Source organism: Mesitornis unicolor, unplaced genomic scaffold (assembly GCF_000695765.1).
Source record: "Mesitornis unicolor isolate BGI_N332 unplaced genomic scaffold, ASM69576v1 scaffold7886, whole genome shotgun sequence".
Lineage (NCBI taxonomy): Eukaryota > Metazoa > Chordata > Aves > Mesitornithiformes > Mesitornithidae > Mesitornis > Mesitornis unicolor.
The window spans coordinates 20,493-42,339 of record NW_010188835.1 but is presented as its reverse complement, the minus strand read 5'-3'; the positions used below and the strand labels follow the sequence as shown (position 1 = coordinate 42,339).

The 21,847-nt window shown below is 41.7% G+C and overlaps 1 protein-coding gene across 3 annotated transcripts; it reads right to left on the bottom strand.

Annotated features, from left to right (window-relative positions):
- Positions 1-1,286: 1,286 nt before the first annotated feature.
- Positions 1,287-21,644, bottom strand: PAK2 (p21 protein (Cdc42/Rac)-activated kinase 2). Of its 3 annotated transcripts, none has more exons than XM_010185859.1 (14): positions 21,464-21,644; positions 15,629-15,729; positions 14,468-14,635; positions 14,152-14,200; positions 13,113-13,201; positions 11,836-11,968; positions 10,986-11,049; positions 10,152-10,200; positions 7,931-8,043; positions 7,320-7,437; positions 5,405-5,504; positions 2,600-2,796; positions 1,919-2,056; positions 1,287-1,373 (listed from the first exon to the last, which is right to left on the bottom strand). In XM_010185859.1, the coding sequence occupies exons 1-14, from the start codon at positions 21,642-21,644 to the stop codon at positions 1,287-1,289; spliced, it is 1,587 nt and encodes a 528-aa protein (XP_010184161.1). The 3 variants fall into 3 exon arrangements, with proteins under 3 accessions (XP_010184161.1, XP_010184162.1, XP_010184163.1); XM_010185860.1 differs by lacking the exon at positions 14,152-14,200 and adding an exon at positions 13,557-13,594 and having other exon boundaries at positions 13,113-13,220; positions 14,485-14,635; XM_010185861.1 differs by lacking the exon at positions 14,152-14,200 and adding an exon at positions 13,563-13,594 and having other exon boundaries at positions 13,113-13,220; positions 14,485-14,635.
- Between the last annotated feature and the right edge of the window lie 203 nt (positions 21,645-21,847).

Below are 21,847 nucleotides of genomic sequence, written 5' to 3'. Positions count from 1 at the left end.
ACATCTGACGGCGCTGCTCTCCTCTCTCAGCCTTCGTCTTCTCAGAACAGGGCTTTGGCATTTCCAGGTGTTCGTAAGCTTCTGTTTGAATCGTATTTAAAAAATCCTGTATCTTCAGTGTCCTCTGATCTGACTATTTGTTCTTCTGATTTAATTAGTACAAACGAAGCAGATACAAAATTGGAAAAAAATAGCTCTAATACTTAAATTCTGACAACTCCATAGGTTGATGCATTATTTGCTGGGGGGGGGGAATACAACATATACAAAAATGTATTTGATACAAAGAAGGGAAATGTAAAATAAAGTCAAAGGCACCAGCATAACTTCCAAAACCCAAGTCAGAGCACAGATACAATACATGGTTTTGAACCACCCACCACACCAAGCACGTTATCCCTTAAGCTTCTGGCCAGCAAGTCTAATGTGAAAAAATGAGCAGACAGGAAGACAGCTGGAAATTTTTTTCTTGCCCTGACTATAGCTGATCATTTGATCATAAATAAAGTATCTGACCCCTACCTACAGATCCATAAACCAACATCCAAAGACTTGACCAATCATTTAAGTTTCTACAAAGAAGCCACATCTTTGATTAAAAGTCCACAGAGCACGGGCATATGAGAAACAGCCAAATACTTCAATTCCCCCTCTCTCCATATTCATCTTAAAAATCAAAAAACATCTCAACACATTACGGTTTCTTAAGTAGCCAAGTTGTCAATTCTACAGTACAGTAACAACTAATCCATAAAAGAAATGAGAGGCAAGATGTACCTTCACATTTGTCACACCTGCCATGAATCAAGTCATATGGGAGCTTACTAGAGTGATATAAAAGTAAATGGGTAGAGGGGAGGAAGAGGAGAGTGAGAGAGATCAGCAGGTAAAATTAGTACTCCTTTCCAAAAGCTTGAATCTGTCATTCAAGTATTGAAAGCACCCAAAAGGGTACAATGAATGGGAGCTGTTACAGCGAAGTCGTTACAAAACCTTAAAACCCCAGGCACAGTAAGTGGCATTTCTGGGCTGTCTGCAAAAACAATAATAATAAAAAAGGCCAGTAATTCAGTCCTCAATTCCTTCTGGACCCCAGACAGGGATCACTAGAGTCACCACAATTTAGTTTGGGTGTCTTCTGGATGTGAGTTTCTTCCCTTTTGCAGACTTTCCCCTCCCACCCCAGGAAGCCCCTCCCCCCCAGAAATGTAACAATTTCATATATTATAAAGATTTGTAAAATACAAACAAACAAACAAAAAAGGATGAAGGCTGTGGCAATAATGTTAGCGGTTACTCTTCATTGCTTCTTTGGCTGCCAAGATCAGTGGCGTCAAGCTAGACAGAGGTTTGGCCAGTTTCAAGAAGGGATGCTGCCAGGAAGAGAAACAGTCAATTAGTGAAAGACACTGTTTTAAAAAGCCAGTAAAAGCCATCTATCTACACAGCCCTCTTCATCCTGAGGTATGAAAAGCAATGTAAATGCTATCAACGCCCAGCTTCAGAAAGGACAGATCCAGAGCACCCCAAGCCTGATAATCATTCCTCCTCATCCCAAAAGAGCCTAGGTCTTTCCTTTTTCCAGTAACCCACTACAAAGAGGTTTCCTGCTCAAACACCTTCTCTCAGTCCCATTCTGCTTACTTCAGCGTCTCTGCTACAGCAAGACTGTAAACTGTTGGATGCTGCAGCAGCATGAGGACACAGATTACTGATGGAAAGACTTCAGAGTACATAATACAGTCTTTGATGACTATTTTCTACAAACCGCTCTCCACTAGCCCTCAGAGGAAAATACAGGACAGAAGAGGGAGTCAGCCTACAGTGCAGTTCATCACAGGCTGACCTAACTCCCAGGTCAGGAGTAAGGCTGACCTTACTTCTGTATCTCAGACCATGAGAAGAAGCTGACTCTCACCTGTAGCAATTCTTTGGCTGATCCTCTTTTCTCTACATCCATCTCCAAACATCGGTTCAAAAACTCCCGGAATATTGGGGACAGTTTCTCAGGGTTCTGCAGCTCTGGTGTGCCATTAGTTGCTATCAAATATAAAGCCTGTAAAATGAGCAATATTGTATAACCAATACAAATCTTTAAAAGATGCCAAAGAGACCTGCCTAGCAGCAGTCCCTTGGGCTAGATGAGAAAGGGCTCTGCAGCCTGCTTCTCCTCTCCCTAACGAGAAGAAAAACTGAAAGTGCCGCAATTACAGGCAGTCATGACCTATTCTTGCTAGTAGCAAAATAATGTTCAAAATCTTTTGGCAACAGATACTTACCTTGGAAAAGAAAATATCAGATCCTGACACGAGCAGCATTTTGCACAACCTCATGGATTTACGTTCCCTAAACTATCACAGAAGACTGAGTTCAAAGTCCAGTGTTTTAGTTACAAGCAGGTACTCATCCTCTGAACAGAAAAATTCAGGGTAAGGCTGACTGCAAATTCAAGACAGCTGTCTTCCTTTTGATGGAATTTCCTTGCACTGCTGAAGCTTGTTGATTTTTTAATTTAGTTTTCTTTTTAATATAGATATTATTAACAATTACTGAAAGCGTTTCTTTGGTAAACAGCTCTAGTCACATCTAGGATTCTTACCCTCAAGGGGTTTTCGTTGAGGTACGGGGGTTCTCCTTCCACCATCTCAATAGCCATGATGCCCAGAGACCAGATATCCACTTTGGGGCCATACGCTTTCCGTGTGACCACTTCAGGAGCCATCCAGTAGGGAGTTCCAACCATAGTGCTGCGCTTGCTCTGCTCTGGGGTGATCTGAGCACAGAAACCAAAGTCGGCTGTAGGATAACAGAATTTTAAAAAGTTAAATTGGCACACCCCAAGGAAGCGTGCTTCCTAGAAGACTTCTCTACTACTACACATATATTTTACTCCTCTACACTTGAGGGGCTTGGGGGGGTCGTCTTTTTTTTTTTTTACCCCCACTACATTCTCCATACTACAAAATCCAGCGTGCAAGGTAGATACAAAACTTAAAGCTGTTTAAGCAGGGCAGAATCCCATGGAATGAAGATAAGGCTCACTGTCCTCTGGAAAAGGGACGCGAGTATTCCTCTATAGAAGAATGGTATTTTGCCCAGTCCTTCCTTCAAGAAGCCGAGACTGAAAACAGCCAAAAAAAAAAGTCATCAAGCACAACACAGAAGGCAAGTGTTCTGCACATGGTGTGTTACACAGCCCGGACTGAAAAAAACAAATCCACAAATCATGGCTGCTGCCCTGCTAAACAGATTTTATTTGTGCAGCTATTGAGTTCAACATTTCACAGCAATTTGGCCATCAAATACAGGTACTACAGCTGACAGAGACACAGAAACAAAGCTTCAGGTAAGTGAAGTGCTAGCCCACTCAGCAGAAGGAACCTGGACAAACAAACCTTTCCACAAGGTAACTACTGAAGAGAACAACCACACTCAAGAAAACAAGAAAAGTCACCTATTCCTATAGCCTTCAGGTGCAGCAGCAATGCATGTTCCATCATGTTATTTTATCCAGCTGCAGCACTCCCACTTCCCAGGCATGTAAAGCATCAATAAGAACACAGTTAAGGCAGGAGACAGATATTACCTTATCATTGACACTAAGTTTGAAAGAGAAAGAGAGAAAGAGAGACAGAATTTAAAATTTCAAGTTGATTTTGAAAGAGTTAGGCCACGCAGTGCTGACAAGAGCCACAGTCATGAAGGTGCTAAGTTGTACCAAGAGGACAATTTAACGAAGAACTACCCCCATCCTGATTGTCAAAATGCTGCCTTAAGAACACACAAAAATAAAACCTATACCAGCCATTGACTTCCTCACCACAACTTCTTGGCTTTTATAAAGGTGTCATACTCGCCTCAAAGCCCTGCTTATTTCAGCGAACACACCAGAGAGGCAGCAGCAGTGTACATCTCCTGACCAACCAGCAATGCCTACAGCACCATGCCACCAGCAAGGAGAGCAGACAGGCAAGATGTAGAACCCAGTTTTACCAGTGATATGTGTAGGTATTTAGTGGTGGCAGGCAGACCAGTAAGTCTTCTCCTGTCACCAGTCTCTTGGAAGCTGGAAGACCCAGAGAAGGGGAAGAGCTTGCAAAGAAAGTGCAACTTCTTCCACCCTCCATGCAAAACACCTGCTAGAAACTCTATAACCACACATCCAAAGGACGAGTCTCAACACTGCTTACAATACCTCCCCTTCATATAGGGCATTTTAGAGCTAACTCCTGTTCTCTCCTTTCTTTCTCTCCTTCCACCTCATTTTCCCCCAGTCTCCTGGGGCTGACACTCCTTTACACAGGCTGCTAACTCTGTCCTTTCTCCACTCTGCTTTGCTTTGACAGTGCTTATATTTTTAGCCTTCTCCAGCTAGCTCTTCTTAGCCACATCCTCTGCTGTAACTATTCCCCTTTTCTTCAACCTCTGAATCCACACAGCTTGTGCACAAACACATCACGTCCTTCTGAAAAAGAAAACCTCCTGTGCAAGCAAGCAGTGCATCCAACCATGCTGGTAAGCAAACCGGGTTGCTCGTAATCCTTTTTCACACTCCATCTCACAACCAACACAAGACTGCAAACCGCCTCGACTAAGGAAAACTGCTGAGATACATTTTCATGACATTTCAAATTCCTATCCAACTGTAAAAACGCCATCCCTTAACTCTTCAGTCGCTTTATGCTTTGCACATTCCTACATACCAAGTCAGATAATGCACCTCTCTCTCAACAGTTCTGGTAACTTCTTCATGCGGTTTCACACTTTTTTTGTTGCCACACACGATTACACACACCAGAAACCGACTTACTGTGCACAAGTCCATGCATACATAACAATTGCCTGAAAAGCAAGTAGTTGCTTTTGTCATTTCATTATTATATTAATAAAAGTGCATTACACTTTCAGTCCAAGAAAAGGAGACCCAGTACGGGCACAGCATAGGACTGGACTGCAATATAAATAGTTAATAACGTACAGTGATCTTGTTAGTGTTCTCCTAATGAAAAGGGCACATTAAAAGCAAGTCATAATAACCTGAGGAGACCAACAAAGCAACTGCAGTTAGCTGCAACTTTTGTCTTGCAATCATTCATGTCTTTGCTTCACTATATGGTGCCTGTTACTTCATATTTGCCAACGTACTCGTGTGGCAACAGGTTTGCTTCAACATCCTTCCCATCTAACTTACTCACAGCCGTAGTCTTAGGGCCCTCAGAACACCAATACCTGCTACCTGCAAGTTGGACATTCTGTAACATGGAATGAATTTCTACTACTCACATCCAATAAAAATTTGCCTCGAATTTCCCTGCCAACTCTCCTTCTACCAATTTCCGCTCTCTGAATCAAAGTTTACCAGGAAAGGGAAAACAGAACATTGAAACAGTTGTCTTGTACTCACTTAGTTTAACCGATCCATCCATTCCTAACAGCACATTGTCACTCTTAATGTCTCTGTGGATGACCTGGTTGGCATGCAGGAACTCAAGCGCTTGCAAGCACTGGATGGAAGAAAAAACAATACTCAGCATATGGAAACAATTTCTGGATGTGAGCACCAATTCAAAAGCAATGCTTACACCCTCGGCCAGTGCTGAGTGCAAAAATTTAACACACTTTATTAAAATAACCAGCAGAGGAAGCTCTTGTGCTAAAAAATACTCTCCAGATCTCATGAGGTCAAAAATCACTTAACAATGGAATTCCCCTGCTACCTTAACAAACCCATGAATTAAACTCCTTATCACCCAAGATGGTCCCAAAAATCCCAGACGTTAATGCTGGTATATACCACAAATTCTAGAGGAACCAGAAGTGATTAAGCCACAGATTTTAGCCTTAAGTCTCACCAACAGGAATTGGTGAGACTTCATTCTTCATTTCTCCTACAGCGAAGGCTGTGAACATCTTCATTAGGAAAGTCACTAAGACTGGTTTTGCATTGTTTCTAGATCAAAACCTTTCACACTAATTTTCTGCCTAAAACCATAATGAAATTTACTTTTGTTATTTGAGAATAAAAGGCAAAAAACAATTGCAAGATTTTTTCCTTTGATATAAGCAGAACATTTACCATTTACAATTTGGCACAGATGTAGTCCCAAAGGAGTTATTGGAGTCTTTTATTTCCCTCCATTTGCCTTAGCAGAGTGGCACTGATTTGCAGAATGAAGTGTATCTAACATACCAGCCAGCAGAGTTTTGATGAAGTAGGACAGTTCAATATTAGACTCAGGAAAGTTAATTAGCTACAGTAAATAGTTCCTTTCAGTTCCCTAGTTCCAGCTCTAGTTTCTCCAGAAACCACTACCTGTCCATACATGTTAATATACAAGTTTGCTTTCCATCCCCTTCCCCTTGGTTGAGTCATCAAAAGCAGATGTCATGTTGACGTAGTCAAATGAGGGTTTTAAAAGCCTAAGTTTCTCCTGTACAGCAGATAATACAATTACTTCTCCTTCTGCCATAATAAATCATGTCTGAGTTGGATGCCAGCACTCTGACTCAGGGCAGAAACCACTGATAAGTTGTGACATCAGCTATTTTAAACTCTTCCATTTGAAATCTTACTGCAATATGAAAATTATTCCAACTACAAACTTTTGGAGAATTTTTTTTCTGAGAAACTCATGAAGACAGCTTAACTGTCATAGAACTATAGATTTCACACACTATGAAGACTACTAAAATGAGAAAGGGATAGTCTGCATCAAGTTCATCTTCATTTTAGTAGATGTTTCTTAAAGTTTTCCTGTTTCATCAGATCCACTTTCACACTCTCAGCAAACACAGTTCCCCTTCTTTCTTCCGGAAAACACTTTCAAGCTTTCAGGTTTTTATTTTATCTTGCTTTTAAACATATTCACATCTCTCCTTTCTACATTAATCAGTTTGCTTTATGGTGCCTTTGCATATATTTCATTGGTCAAACTTAAAGACGACACTCTCTCCAGCTGCTAAACTTCTTGCACTTCCTTGAGCTTCAGTCCACATTATCATCATCCTTCTGTTAACCTGGTCACCAGGTTAAACAGCAAAACTGAAATCTTGCTCCATCATCTAAAATTCCCAAACACTCACCTCCAAACTGCCACAGCTCTTGTGTTACAACTTGCAAACTGCCCGTTTTCTGAGTTAAACTAATTTTGTTACTTTCTGTAATTTTAATATTGATTTCTGCTCTCAGTATCATTCATTTTTCCTAACTCAATGGCTCCAAGAGCAATTGCTGCAATTAGCACTAACCTAAGTGTACCATAAAATCTAGGGGAATAGAGTGCACCTTCATTCCTCTGCCCATTGACTCTAATACCCACCTCTCTGCAAACAGCAGCAATCTGTGCTTCATCCATGCACGTTTCTGTGACCACATCTGTTAGTGAGCCTCCAGCTAGATACTCCATCACCACAAACAATTCATCTCCTACGAGGTAACTGCAAATAGAAAATGAAAAGTATGCCCATTTGTCATCAAGACATTGAGAACCGAAAAATGACTGGTAAAAGCTGATCAATGAAACAATTCATAAGCACTTCAAGACAAACAGTAAACAAAGTTAATCTCCAGAACGTAGCCTGAAATATAAACGCTGACAATAAAAGCTGCATGCTCCTTGCTGCCTAAATGGGCAGGATAACACCCTACATATATCTCATGCACAACACAAGCACTGCTCCAGCTGTTCTTGTCCACCACTGATGCCCAGCTACATGCAGCTCTGCACTCAAGACAAAAGAAGTCTTCTTACTGAAGCATCAAAACCATTCCCTATAACAGGTGACCTTTTTTCAAGATGACAGTCTAAATACAGTGTTATTTGCTTGTAAGACCCTTACATACAGGCAGTCCAGATCTGTGTAAATATACGAAGTTAAAACCTCTTGAAGCCTCTGGGGATAAAGCACTCAGCCAGCAGTCTGCATTTACCTGTCCAGGAAGTTGACTATGTTGGGGTTCTTTAGCTCCTTCATTACCAAGATCTCATTAATAATCAACTCCTTCTTGGGCTGTTTCTGCAGGTTTATCTGTTTAATAGCAACCTGAATAGGACAAAATAAAACAGCAATCACTCAAACCCAAGTATCAAAACCTTTCAGTCATTCTTACTGCAGTGAAAAGTTATAGAAGAAATTCAGTAACAGGATTAAAGTAGTTTAGCACAGCTTGCAGGTGGCAAGTTATTTATTTACTAGCATACAACTTAAAAGAAAACGATTTGATGAGCACAGAACTCATACTCATAGCCAACATCATCCTCTTCCAGCTGAAAAGATCCACAAACAATAACAAATGCCAGAGACAGCAAAGGAATCATTCAGGAGATAAAAAGATACTCGCCCAATTTCATATCAACGGGCCTAAAGCAGAAGAAAATCTTGCAGCAACTAAGAGTGATAGCACAAGCCTTCCAACGCAAGGGAAGGCAGTTAGTTTTTCTGTATTCTGACCAAATTAGCATTTCGGTATAAGGAACACTGGGTGGCAGAAGGAATTGCTCACAAAGCAATTAAACCAATGTACTATCACAGAGAGAGAGAAGGGAAGATAGAGAGTTATTTCATCCAGGAAATAAGCCAAGCAGGATAACTAGTCCAGATTTTAAAACATAGAACTGTCCCAGCTACATTACCTGCAACACTTCGAGGCAGTTTGGAGTTCATAAGAGAACCTATCCATGAGTCCAAAACCAAACACAAGAACCAATATAATCCTGTAGAAATGACCGCTATCATATTGCCAAGAGCATTAAAAGAAGAAAACTTGTGGCACAGAAACACGAGATAACTAAGACTGGAGGGAACTCTGGAGGTAATCTGGTCCAATCCCTTGCTCAAAGTATGTCCAGAGTGGAGCGGCTTGCTGAAGGTCTTGTGCAACTGAGTTTTGAATGGAGATCTCAATGAGCATCTACAACCTCTCTGGCCTCCTGTCCCACGTTTAATCGCCTTGACTGGGAAAAAAAACATTCTGCATCTAACAGAATTTCCCTTATGGTAATTTTTGTCTGTTACCTCTTGTCCTGTCATTGCGTAGCTCTCAGAGGAGTCAAGCTCCATGTTCTCTACACCTTCCCATTAGGGAGTTGAAAACAGCGATAAAATCCTTCTTTGGCCTTGTTCTCACTGCTGAACAGACCCAATTCTATCCTCAGACATTAAGCGCTGAGAAAACCACAGTACTGCATTTATTCAGTGCATGAGGACTGCAAGCAACCGTTAGCTCCACCTGCCTGACAAGACACAGAGGAGGTCTAAGAAAGGAACTGAAGCACAAAATTTAGTCTACAGTCAGTAAGAGGAAGTGAAGTACTGCAGTGTGCAGAAAGCAAATTAAGAGACAAGATACTGAGATGACTGAAAGGCTTGTGTTTTATCAAGATGTGGTGCTCCACTACAGTGCTGGTAAATGTGGTTACCATTGAAAGGGCAATTACTGATCAGTGACCTAAGGAATGGCTAACTGCAGACAGAGGAAAATTAAGAAATCCTGAACTTAAAGAGAAGCAAATAATTCCTAAAATTTTAGTCCCAGGAACCAGAGATGACCACTAGATGACAAAAAAGCAGAGTATTGCTGATGTTATCAACTTCATCAGGCGAGTCTGGAGGCACTAAGGAGTAAAAGCAAAGAGCAGGATGTGAAGAAGGCATCCCAACTACACCAAAGAATCATAGAGGGCAAACAGTTTCCATACAGACAGGGGCATCCTTCAGAAATAAAACTCTGTTTAGTCTTTGCACACTTGTTCTCTAGTCCCATCTCAGTAGAGGTGATCACCTCACCATCACCTCTACTGAGGCAGGACTAGAGAACAAGTGTGCAAAGAATAAACAGCTCTATTTCTGGAAATGCAGGACACTGTTGCTGACAATTCTTGAAGGATAAACTGCTTCAAAAATCCATTTCAGGAACAACTCCCTCTGCTTTTCACTGGAAAGACAAAACTCTATTTTCAGCTTTCATCATCTGATTACTACAGAACAAGGGACACACTGTTACCACGGACTAGGACAAACATTTTTCTGGGACGTGGTAGCAGAGATGGGTGACACAGAAAGAAATCTAGTCAAATCATTTTGGTCACCTACAGAGGAACATTTATGAAGAAAGAGTATTTTCATTGCAACACAGAACACAGAAATCTTACCTCCTGCCCTGTTGCCACATCAATAGCTGTGAAAACTGTACCTGAAGCCCTGTGAAGAAAAAGAAAAACGTTACAGCCAGTTGCACCTCTCTGTGTAACAAACACACGTGAAGAGACAAACCACAAACACAGAATTGTGTCAGGTTTCAATGTTGCAAGAGCAACATTAAAAGCAAGTGGTATCACAGAAACGACAGGAAGATCACACAACACAAACTAATCTCAAATACGCTCTCTTCAAACACCAGCTATGCCTCAGGATATGTTCAGGATGTCTAAGTCCCAGAACTTGTGCTGCTCTCTATGATGAGGTAAGCTGGGAAGCCCTTTCTGTAGCAGGTTTTACTTTTCGTATTTCCCAGGGCACATTCACCCACAAACACAGACTTATCTGGAAAGTATACAGTAGCAGTTAGGGGTGTGTGTATATATTATATATAAACAAAAGCTAGAACTTTATATACTTTTTTTCTCAGAAGGATTCATAGAATCAGTAGAAGAATAATTCAGTCAAGGCAGTATTGTTAGCTTAGCTCACAGAAAGCCTTCTGACATGCCCTCACGCTATTCAGTGGTCACATCACAAAACAGATTACATCTTACCAGGGGGTTGTTTAGATACAACCACAGATGAGTTACAGAGCTACGCTTTCACATTAAAATACACAATTCAAAATTTCCACCACTGTGTAAAGCCTAGACTGGCTTTTTATTGCTGCTTAATACAGCTAACATTTCTGCTTGCTTCAGTAAGTGGCAGCTATGCAATAGTATCAGAAAGATAAGAGCTTCGAGACTAGCTCACTGGGAACAGAAGTTGGGGTGAACACTTACCCTTGTCCAATTTTTTCATATCTGGTGTATTTTTTCTTGGGATCTCCTATGCTCACAATAGTGCCTGAAAAAAAGAAAAATTTCCACACAAAACCTTAGGAGTCACAGCTCTAGGAAATGCTCTATGCTACTGAAGTACAGCATACCCTGTTGCTGTCAGCTCACGCTGGAAACACACATCAGCCCTGCTGTCCCCCTTCAGTAGGGGCTGGCTTGGCCAAGGTACCTCCAGAAGTGGGTCAGCTCAAGCAGAAAAGGCTGAAGCATGAACATCCAAAGCTTCCTGAGTCAGTGCCAGTCACAAATGGCCCCCTCTCAGACAACAGTTATGCTCGGTTTTACTCTCACCATGACAGATCATGCTATTTCCCACTAATAACTCAATTTAATGATAGTTTTATGTATAGCAAAACCCAGTGTGAGGTTATGACAAATCCATAAGCTCAGCATAGCCCAACCACTCAGTTCTCGACTTAAGCACAGGAAAATTAATATGGTGAAAAATTATCTTCAAGATTAGTATGGAACAAGCAACAGCAGAAACTATTTTGAGTTATTATGGTTGTATTATACATGCGTATCTCATTATCACAACTGAATTTCAATTAAAAAAATAACAACAAACAAACAAAAAACTGTTTTACAATCTTTTTTACCCAGTAGGGCACTGAAGCATATAAATCAGCAAAACTTCTGAATGCAGCTCCTTTCAGCTACTATCTGACACACCACCAACCAAGCACAGTATTCACACAACCCTCACACAAGAATAAAGATGAGGGGAAAAGCTTAACACCACCCCTTGCCCCAGTCTTAAAGCCTTTGTTTATCTGAAACAAAACCCACATACGTAGTTTTTCCATGATCTCTTCATCTGACATTTTGGTCTTCTTCTTCTGCTTATCCCCTGATTTCGTCGCACTGTCAACAGAGGCGTCACCGGCTGGCATGGGGATGGGGTCAATTACAGACCGTGTATAAATCTGTGAAGAGAGACCATTTACCTGAGCATTTTCCTTGCAAACATTGACCTTCAGTTGAAAACAACCACAGTTCTCCAAGCAGGCGGATCCTACGAGATTGACTTCCACAGACAGACTTCTCTGGGTTTTCTACCTGCTTATTCTTTATAACCCACGCTCGTTAACAGGAGGGGCCCTTTCATCTACTTACTTCATATCTGCAATTTCCAAGTTTCACAGAACAGAAATCACTATTTAAAAGTGAGATCATCTACTACCAAGATCTAAAGGAAAGAAAAATAATGTTTCGCCATGAAAGAAAGCATGAGACTCTTAGAATTTCCCAGCTGCCCCCTATTTCGGGGTTTTCCTTGGAGCTTTATTTCATTTCTTTCTGAAGTGTTCCCAGGCATACACAGCTACCCTAAAAATATCAAACTGTAAGATCTGACACATTTCATGTGTCTACATCCCCAGAGAGGGCAATTATAAAGCAGTATACAAAATATACAAATATACAAAATATACAAATATACACAATTCACCTTTGCACTCCTGAAGCAAAAATAAGTGGGCAGATCAGCAATATGTACAAAAAGAATGAGCTGGAGTAAGTGGGATCCCTGGGACTCTGTTAGCAAGGAGCGGTGTTCAGGACAACTATACTAAAATGTAACAAACAACTTTGTAAGCATTTAACTTTTCACGTAACACTGATGCCTTTGTGAGTGAAATTAGCTTTCAATTCTTGAGTTTGAATTGCTTTGGGTTTAGGTAGTGTATCTGGTGAGGCTATTGCACTGCAACCAAATACACTACACTTGTACCACTGTACTGTACTGTGCAAAGTTACAGAAACTATTTTTTAAAGACTAAAAAGCCTCCTCCTCGCATCATGGGTTGAAGGACAGTGTTAACTGGGTATCTGCAATGTGAGCCAACAAACAAATCAGCATTAACTTCAGGATTTCTGATCCAACTGATATCCAGAAATAAGGCATTTTCTTATCAAACTCAAATAAAACCCAGAACTTTTACCTAAAAAAAAACCACAAACTTACAATGGCTCATTTCACGAATAAAACACTGCTACAAAACAAAAGTAGAGAGAATTCTGAAACATTAAGAAATACAAGGCTGCACTGCAAATTTTACAGTTGCTCACCGATTTTGTGTGATCTGGCCGTGGTGCAATAACAGGAGGAGGAGCTTCTTCATCATCCTCATCATCATCTGCCACAGCTGTTGATGGCTCTGAACCTTTGGCAAGGGTCTACATTTTTACCAAATTAAAAAAAATACAATAAACAAACAAAATTGTTTCCCTTACAGTGTTAAAGACTCGTTTTTCATCCCCCCACCTGAAGATAAAAGAATTCTTACTGATGTCAAAAGAAAAGGAGAGTTGAGCGGTTTCAGTGTCCTATTACATTTTATTGCAAGACTAAAATACTATTGCTCCAGTGAAATATGCTCTATCGATGTCCCAAATTGTTTTTATTCCACCAAAAAAATCTCATTTTGCTTTACACTGCAAGATTCAGGATATAACAAATACAGAAGACCCAAACGTGCATGTGCCTAAGAATATACAAAGAACAGTAAACACACTCACCGTTGGTGTTCCTGACGGGAAACCATCTTTTTCTAAATAGGACAAATAGCAGAATACATAAAGTCATCAGAAAAAAATGATAAAAAGTGACCTTTACAGAGTGAAGAACACAGACTGCTTTGGAGATTTGTTTTTCATCTCGCAGAAAGCAAAACTTCATGGTCACAAATGAAAGAAACCAGTACTGCATTGTAAGACCATGCAGAAGGAAAGTCTGAGTTTCTAAAATCCTCCCTTGAGGGTAGGCAAACCCACTCCCTTCCCAACTTGCTTTTCACCCCACTTGAGTACACACACGCGGTTTTACAAATTGAGCACCGCTTGTCACACTTATGTGTTTTATCTTACTGAGACACAAAAATCAGGATCAAATGGACACTTCTGCTCTCTTAATGGAATCTTGAGTCAAGGACAAGAACATTAAAGCCTTATTTCTAAGCTACTTTCAGAAATAATTTGAGATAAAACTAGGTAAATCTGCATGTGTTTGCAGGGCTGTTATTCTCACAGCCCCCTCTATAGCTCCCAACCTAGAAGCCACACCTTATTTTACATCTTTGATGTAAAGTTCACAGATAGCTGTTTTGACCACAGACAGGAGGAGCAAGTTCTCCAGCACAAAACAGATTAATCACAGTCTCAAGAGCCCCAGTTTCATAAACACAGTCCATTAAAGTTCATTTTGGCTGCTATTTTGAATTATCCAGTTCCATTTCTTCCCCTGTCCACTTAAAACAGGAAATTAACTGAACAACGCCAGTTTCCAGTAAGTTTTAAATCCACCTTCAAATATTTGTTCCTCACTGAAAGGCAGCTTGCTCTTTCAGCATTTGAATCTGATTTATTATTCTGAAAGAGAGGAAGACCGTGTTCCAAATATCCAACTCCCCTTCAGTACGCCTCACACACACTGGGATCTCACCTGGAGCAGAAAAACTCAGATACTTCTGTTTTGCTGTGTCTTTGGAGTCATAGAATTTCAGCACATCTAGTACCGCCTGGGGATTTTTCTTCTGTTCTAGCTTCGTGATATTTGAGGTCTGCAGCAACCGAGCCCATTGCTCTGGCATTCCCTGAAATAATAGCAATTTTAAACACGCTTCTAGTATTTCAAAGATTTTTAAAAAGCAGAACAAATTTCTTTCCTCTTTAAAAAAGCATAACATGTACAGCCTTAAACACGTGAAGAGGTGGTAGGCTGGGGTTTTAATGGGGAGCCACATGTCCATGTGTGACAACACAGATCAAGTCACAACTGAAATCCCTCCTGACTGCTCCAGCCTCTCGTGCCTACACAGCACCACCTCTTTCCAGTGTACTAAGCCAGATGTGAGCAATGGGAATACAAAAAGCACTCAACAAAACCAGTGCTGCCCACTAACAAGAGTGAACTGAAGAGGGTTTCTCAGGGAAGGCTCTCCCAGGCAACCCAAAGCATTCGATCTGACATTTACATTGCAAAAGCTCTAACAGGTCACAGTCTCATTACCCTGCATGCTGTACAAATACACAAAATCATAGAATCATGGAATGTCTTGGGTTGGAAGGGACCTTTGAAGATCACCCAGTCCAACCCTGCAGTGAGCAGGGACAATGTTACCAGATCAGGTTGCTCAGAGCCCCATCAAGCCTGACCTTGAATATGTCCAGGGATGGGGCCTTCGCGACCTCTCTGGGCAACCTGTGCCAGTGATCGACCACCCTCATATTAAAGAGTTTTTTTCTAATATCCAACCTAAATCTACCCTTTTCTAGTTTAAAACCATTACCCCCCATCCTATTGCTACATGCCCTGTGAACAGCTCTTCCCCAGCTTTCTTATAGGCACCTTTCAGGTATTGGAAGGTCGCTATAAGGTCCCCCCAGAGCTTTCTCTTCTCCAGGCTGAACAACCCCAACTCTCTCAGGCTATCTTTGTAGAAGAGGTGCTCCAGCCATTTGATCATGTATTTCTTTGATAAAAATGAGCAGACTAGTTCACACTTCACTCTAAAACACCCCAATGGCCTCACTACAGCACTGACCCACAGCTGTTTTCCAAGCAGCTTCAAGGCAGGTACACTTACAGTGAACTCTCCAGTAACAGCATCAAAGCCAACATGGATGGTATGCTCAAAATCTGACGGTGGGGAGATTTCTGGCCTTTCCTTTTCCTTCTTCCTGCTCCCTGAAAGAGATTCAAAAATCTACTGAGCAAAGATTTAAAGTCCAATAGATTTAAAGTCTCCATTTAATACAACCAATCCAACCATTACAACAGTTGGGATGAGTGGAACCATTATTCTGTTACTAGATGGAGATGTTTACATACACAGCACAGGGATCTGATATTTCCGAGATGGTATAAGGCTTCACATAAGGATCAACAACTTGTTCTATTCAAATCACTTCTACTCTAGTAGCAAGCAAATACGAGATTAAAAGCCCCAAAGTGCAAGGAGCTCTGTAGAGCATGTGAAATCTAAACGTATTAAATGTTTACAATGCAAAAAAAGGACATTTTAATATGGATAAAGAATACCACCAAAGACAAGTTCAGTTCAACCTCAAGTTCACCCCAAAGACAGTTAAAACTCAGCTACCTCACTGCTTCAATTCAAGGTAATTAACACAAACTAGGACTTCCTGTGATGAAGATAAGAGTTTATAGCCTCAGAGCAATTACCCAATTTAAATTAAAAATGGGGGAGGGAAGCAAGCATAATAAGTACCAGAAGCAGGAACAGATAATGAGAAGGACAATGTGCACAACCCAACCTAGGTCCAATTAAATTTAAGATGTTTTATAATCCTAGGGCTTGGGGGTTTTGTTTGTTTGTTTGTTTTTCCTGACAAAAAGAAAATAAATAAAAATGGAAGACAATTTGTAGTTAACTCTAAATATAAAATAGACCGTTCTGTTCCCTTTACTCAGAAAAGGTTCAGAGTTAAGCTGGAAGGTTTCAGACATCTGTTTTCTTGTTCATACAAAAAGCTCAAGCCCTGCTTGCTTTCCCTGCCAGAGCAGAGGACCATACTCGCTGTTTGCTCTCCAGGTAGGAAGACAATACCCAAGTCCTGATCTTGCAGCTTTCTGCTGAAAGGCAGCAGCCGGGCAGGGAGCTGTGAAGCATGTTAAGCTGGGACCCAGAAAACTGCAGTGTAACTCTGGGAACACCTGCGGGCTTGCAGAGCATATAAACTGCATTTATTCTAGTGTGCAAGATGCCAGCAAGAAGGCACGGTGCTCATAACCACAAAGGAAAGCTGCACATCATTTCACAAGCCAACTTCAATACCAGTTTATGTTTGTATGCCAAAAAAAAAAGTTTCTTGCTTTGTTTTTAAATTCACCTTAAAAATAAAAGCCACGTAGTTTCAGTACAGAAAGAAGAGCAGCTAAAACAGCATCCTCTTTGTTACTACGTGGTAAAAAACTACTGAACATGGAGCAAGCGCAGATCGAGGTGCTCAGAGCCAGAGAGTCCGTCTGAAATCCCCTCACACTGGCGGGAGAGGAAGGACGGGGAGCCGAGGACAATACTTTACAAACGAAAAGCCATGTGGGCTGCCTCCAGCTGAACAATGCAGTGGAAAGCCACGGCTATTATAAACAGGATATCTTTAATATGGCTGCACAGGTCAGAGCCAAAAAGCAAACGAACTGTCAAATGTTCTCATAAACATCGTTCAGCCACAGGACAGGAGAAACTTGCTTATGTGAAAACCTTTAAGGAACGTACTGTTTCTTCTCAATCTCTTGCAGTCGTTTATGTGAAAGCAAGGGGAAAAAAAAACAAAAACAAAAACAAAAACCCACAAACAAACAAAAAACAACAACAAAAACCCCCATATATATTCCTCAGGAAGGTTCCTGGTCAGGAGCACTCAGCATCTAGGGAACAGGAGCCAGTGCTCAAACCCTTCAGCATGTGCTGCGCAAACAAACCCACTCCTTCCGAAAATACACACATCTGATTAGTAGGGTAGGCGAGGAGACTAAAAATCCCTCCTCTGCCCACAGGAAGAACAAATCAGAGCAGCACTTCAAGCAAGCAGCGAGCTTCAGGCAAGAGGCAAGTCCTGTGAGTCATGTGTTGGCAGGACGTCCCGGAGGCTCTGTGAGCAAGGCCACTGTGAGGCCACGCTGCTTTTCAACCCCCAGTTAGGTCTGCAACACAGTCCTGTATTTACATGGGAACCCCTTTAATAACTGGCAATGTTCATTTCAAACCCCAAGTGAATCAAAGATGTAGTCCCTTGGCCCAGCAGAGACAGCAGCATGCAGGCCCTCTGTTCCCAGGAGGGGGAAGACGCAGCTCCTTCAGAAGTATTCGGTGGAGAATCACGCTGTCTGATTAAGAAAGTGCCTCAAATACAGGCAGCCTCTTCTCTCTCCAAAATGAAGCCACAGGCACTCAGCAAGGCGTCACCCACAGCACTTCACACACTCTCCTGCATCACAAGCCCCGCCTCCAGCATCCCTCACTCCCCACCAAACCTCCCTACACAAAGCCAGAAATGCAGATGTTTCTCCACAGCCCGGGCACAGCAGGTAAACGACTCCAAGGTCTTCTTCAAGTTCCTGAGCTGCAGTGAAACCACACTGAAATCTGCCCTGAGCCAGCACTCTCGGGTTCAGGACATGCATGATCCCGGTCCTGGGCTATGCCCCCCAGCACCTCCTTTAATAAGTTCTGCTCAAAGACAAATATTTCTTGGTTTAGGGTACCATCTTAAAGCTTTCCAAAAAGACATGCAGGTTCCTTTGACTTCAGAAGTCTAGCCAAGGAAATTCATGGCAATTAAGTACTCTAGTAAAAAGATTACTATCACTTCATTTATCCTAAACAATGGAACTAGGGGGGAAAAACCCTCCGTGACTAGATCATTAAATAATCCCTTCAAACTGTGATTTTTTTGGCCCAGAACTAGCTCAGATTTGGGGAAGAAACTCTGCATTTGCTAAACCTCACCATCTGCAGCAAGTAACCCCAAAGCCCTCCTCAAAGCTACCTCCTAAGCTAGAGAAGCCCCCCGGAGCTGTGGCAATAGATACAATGAAGCTGGCCAAGAGGGACCTTGCAAAAATCATATGGCCAGAGAGAGATCTGCAGAACAAAGCCAAACAACGTTACCCAGTACCAGGTCTGCCTGCAGTAGCCTTGTACATTTCCTGGTAAGGCATCCCTTCAGTTTTTAAAAAGGAGAATTTACCATTTTTGTAGTAATTTGTTACCTTTTGCACTGGCTGGATAAATTTTTCCCATGAAAACACTTCTACCCCAGGTTGACAAGTTATTCTGTATATAGTCCCAATATATTTTTAAAATCCAAGCAGGAAGTTAATATTTCTGTAAAGCTTCCTACCAGCAGAATTTATTAAAAAAAAAAAGAAATATTTAAATGGGTACTTCTGGTGAAGGTGCCCCTCAGCCATGGTAAGGAACAAAACAACTCACGTCTGACTGTTGTTTTAGTGCCAGAAAGTCACTGCATTCATTTATATTCTGCTTACATTTGAAAGCCAGTTTTGCAGTCCTGAGGGCCAAAGACATTTCTTTGGCTGTTTACTTTATCCTTGCTGCAGGTCAACCAATCAACCTTTTTCCAAATTGAAAAAAAAGACAACTTGCAGACAGTTTCTTTAAGCTAGAGAATTCAATTACCATTTCTGCTAACCACATTATCTTGTCATGCAGTAAAAGCTGCTGCTTTTTTTCAGAAGGATATTACTTTAAATACTCTTTAACATCTAGAAAAGATAAACTGACACCATTTTCTCCAAAACATACTTTTCTCAGCAGAAGTTATTTCTTCCATTTTTAGTCTGCATTCCTAAATATCAGTAGGGATACAGACCCATTGCAGACAAGTTGGCAGAATAATTTCCACAAATTTGGTACACGGCAGTATTTACAGAGTAGTCTGATAAGTTCATGTAATGGGACCCCAAAGCCAATTCAGATGAGCCAATACAACCTTAGCCAAGTCTTCAACCACCACCTCAGCCATTTCAGCAATGAACAAACCCACCATCAAGATGGAAAGAGGAAACTTCCAAGGAGAAGTAAAGGTGCTACAAAACATCACAAAGCTCTCCAGCTGCATGGCATCCACTCGCACTCATACTCCGCTCCACAACACAAGCAAGTCTTACACAGTATTACCAATTCAGAGCAAGGAAAACCTTCTTTCACAGGCGGTTTGCGTTCTACTTCATTACATTCCTATCTACAAGGAAGGGTCACAAATGCTCTGAGGAACAGTCAAAGCCACAGCATCCTGACAAGTGCTATCCCAGCTCCTAAACTGGTCTCCCAGTCTGAAGATGGACAGATCTGATCCTTCCACCCGATTTTCTTGCAGCATTCACCATGACAATTTCTAGGCATTTCCTCTAATGACCAGCAATAGAATGGTAAAACACCAGTTTCTGCAGCATTGAAGGGCTAAGCTAGAACCTGCTCCAGGCACATGGCACCCAGCTGACAGCACCCAGGTTCACCACCTTCACCCACCTCAGAGGCCTGGAGTCTCTCCTGGGGTGCTGCCACCAACCTGTAGGAGCTTCTCACATCCTCCTTACCTCTTTAAGGCTCTTACCCATGCCAGGGGAAAAAGAAAAAAAAGGACCACCAGTGCTATTGCTGTAATCCAGCCATGGACAGTTATTTCATAATAAGTGGTCTTGTGAAATAACCATTCTGCTTCCAGAAGCTACGCTGGCCAAATCTTTCCATCCTCTGAAAAGGAAAACACACCCACCATTCAGAGCAGAAATTCTGCCAGATCACGGAAAGCCAGATCTTCCAAACACAGGGAAACCTGCGTCTAGCATTTGTCTCCAGGGTGAGACATGGCTGCAGCAGGACTGCTCACACAGCAGCGACAGTGAAATCCAGCCCTGGGGAAAATACTGAGCCAAGCGAATAAATAACCGGAGGAGCAAAGTCTCTTGAAACAGCCAAACCTGTGTCAGCATGACTGAACCAGTCCTGCCCAGCACATCAGCAGCGAGGCACAGGAAGCCAAGAGCAGAACCAGAAGACATTAAGAGCAGATGGATCTTACTCTTGTGCATCTTAACAGTAACCATAAAAATGCTAACTGGTAGAGATTAATAAAATGCACAGCTGCTTCAGGTTAGGCTTGTAAGTCCCTGCACAGTTTTACTGTCCCAGATACTAGAAGATATTTCTATCTATGTGCTGTTTTGTAGTACATGGATACAGACATCCTGGAGAACCAGGACCAGGGCTCCAGCACTGCACATACATTCGCCATACAGAAAAGAGGACAGAAACAAAGCACAAATACAGTCTAGTTTATTACAGCAATTTTTTTTCTCAGAAATAATCCTCGTTTAAAGCAACTCAGCTTTTCCCCCCACTAGTAATTAATCCTAACACTGCAATTAAACAGACAGAAGGACTTAATCTTTCTCAGTTCTACTTCATGCGCACCTCACTACCCCCACTATTTCTTTACTACCTTTATTTCTCCTTAAGGTAGGACATAAATGGTAACCAACATGAAGTAACTTCCAAAACGGCTAGATGCTCAGTTTAAATTAGAAATCTGTATTTCATGTAGCAAAACAGTAGTAATATGATACCCAGGAATCACAAACATTTATTAGGGTTGTCTGAAAATGCATTACTTTAAACTTGGCAGCAAACATGAGAAGCAAGAGGTGGTGGCTTTCCTCAGTGAGCTATTTCATTTCTCTTACTTAGCATTTCATCTTCAAACGTCCCAGTGCAAACAGAAAGAACATCTCAGCTCATTGAACACACATACCCAACTTTCAACACTTCCTCCAATCCCCTACGCTCGGACAGGCTGGACTCAAACGTCCAAAACTGACAAGAGCAGCAAAGGAATAGAAGGAGTAACCTTGGAAAACAGAAGCATCTTACCCTTTTCAGTGCCGGAGAATATGGCGATGATTTTATTCCTAGCTTTTCGCTCTTCTGGTACAGAGGGCAGGGGTTTCAAGCTGTGGTTAGCAGACAGCTGGTCTTTGCCCACTAGAATAACGCTGCTCATTCGCACGGGAGGAGCTGGTGGCTTGTCTTCCAGTTCTCCGTTGTCACACATGGCTCTCAATAGCTAGTGAAAGCACTGAAACAGAAGTATTTGTTTTAACATAGGAAGAGAGCACAGAATACATAAAAGCAGCATTTCTCCTGTTGGCCAACGGGGAAAGGAGGTGTGAATTCTCCTCTGAGGAACTCTGCAAGCACCGCACTGGCAGATGCTGATGTCTATGCCAAAGGAAGTGGATTTCTTCCTCCTCCCGC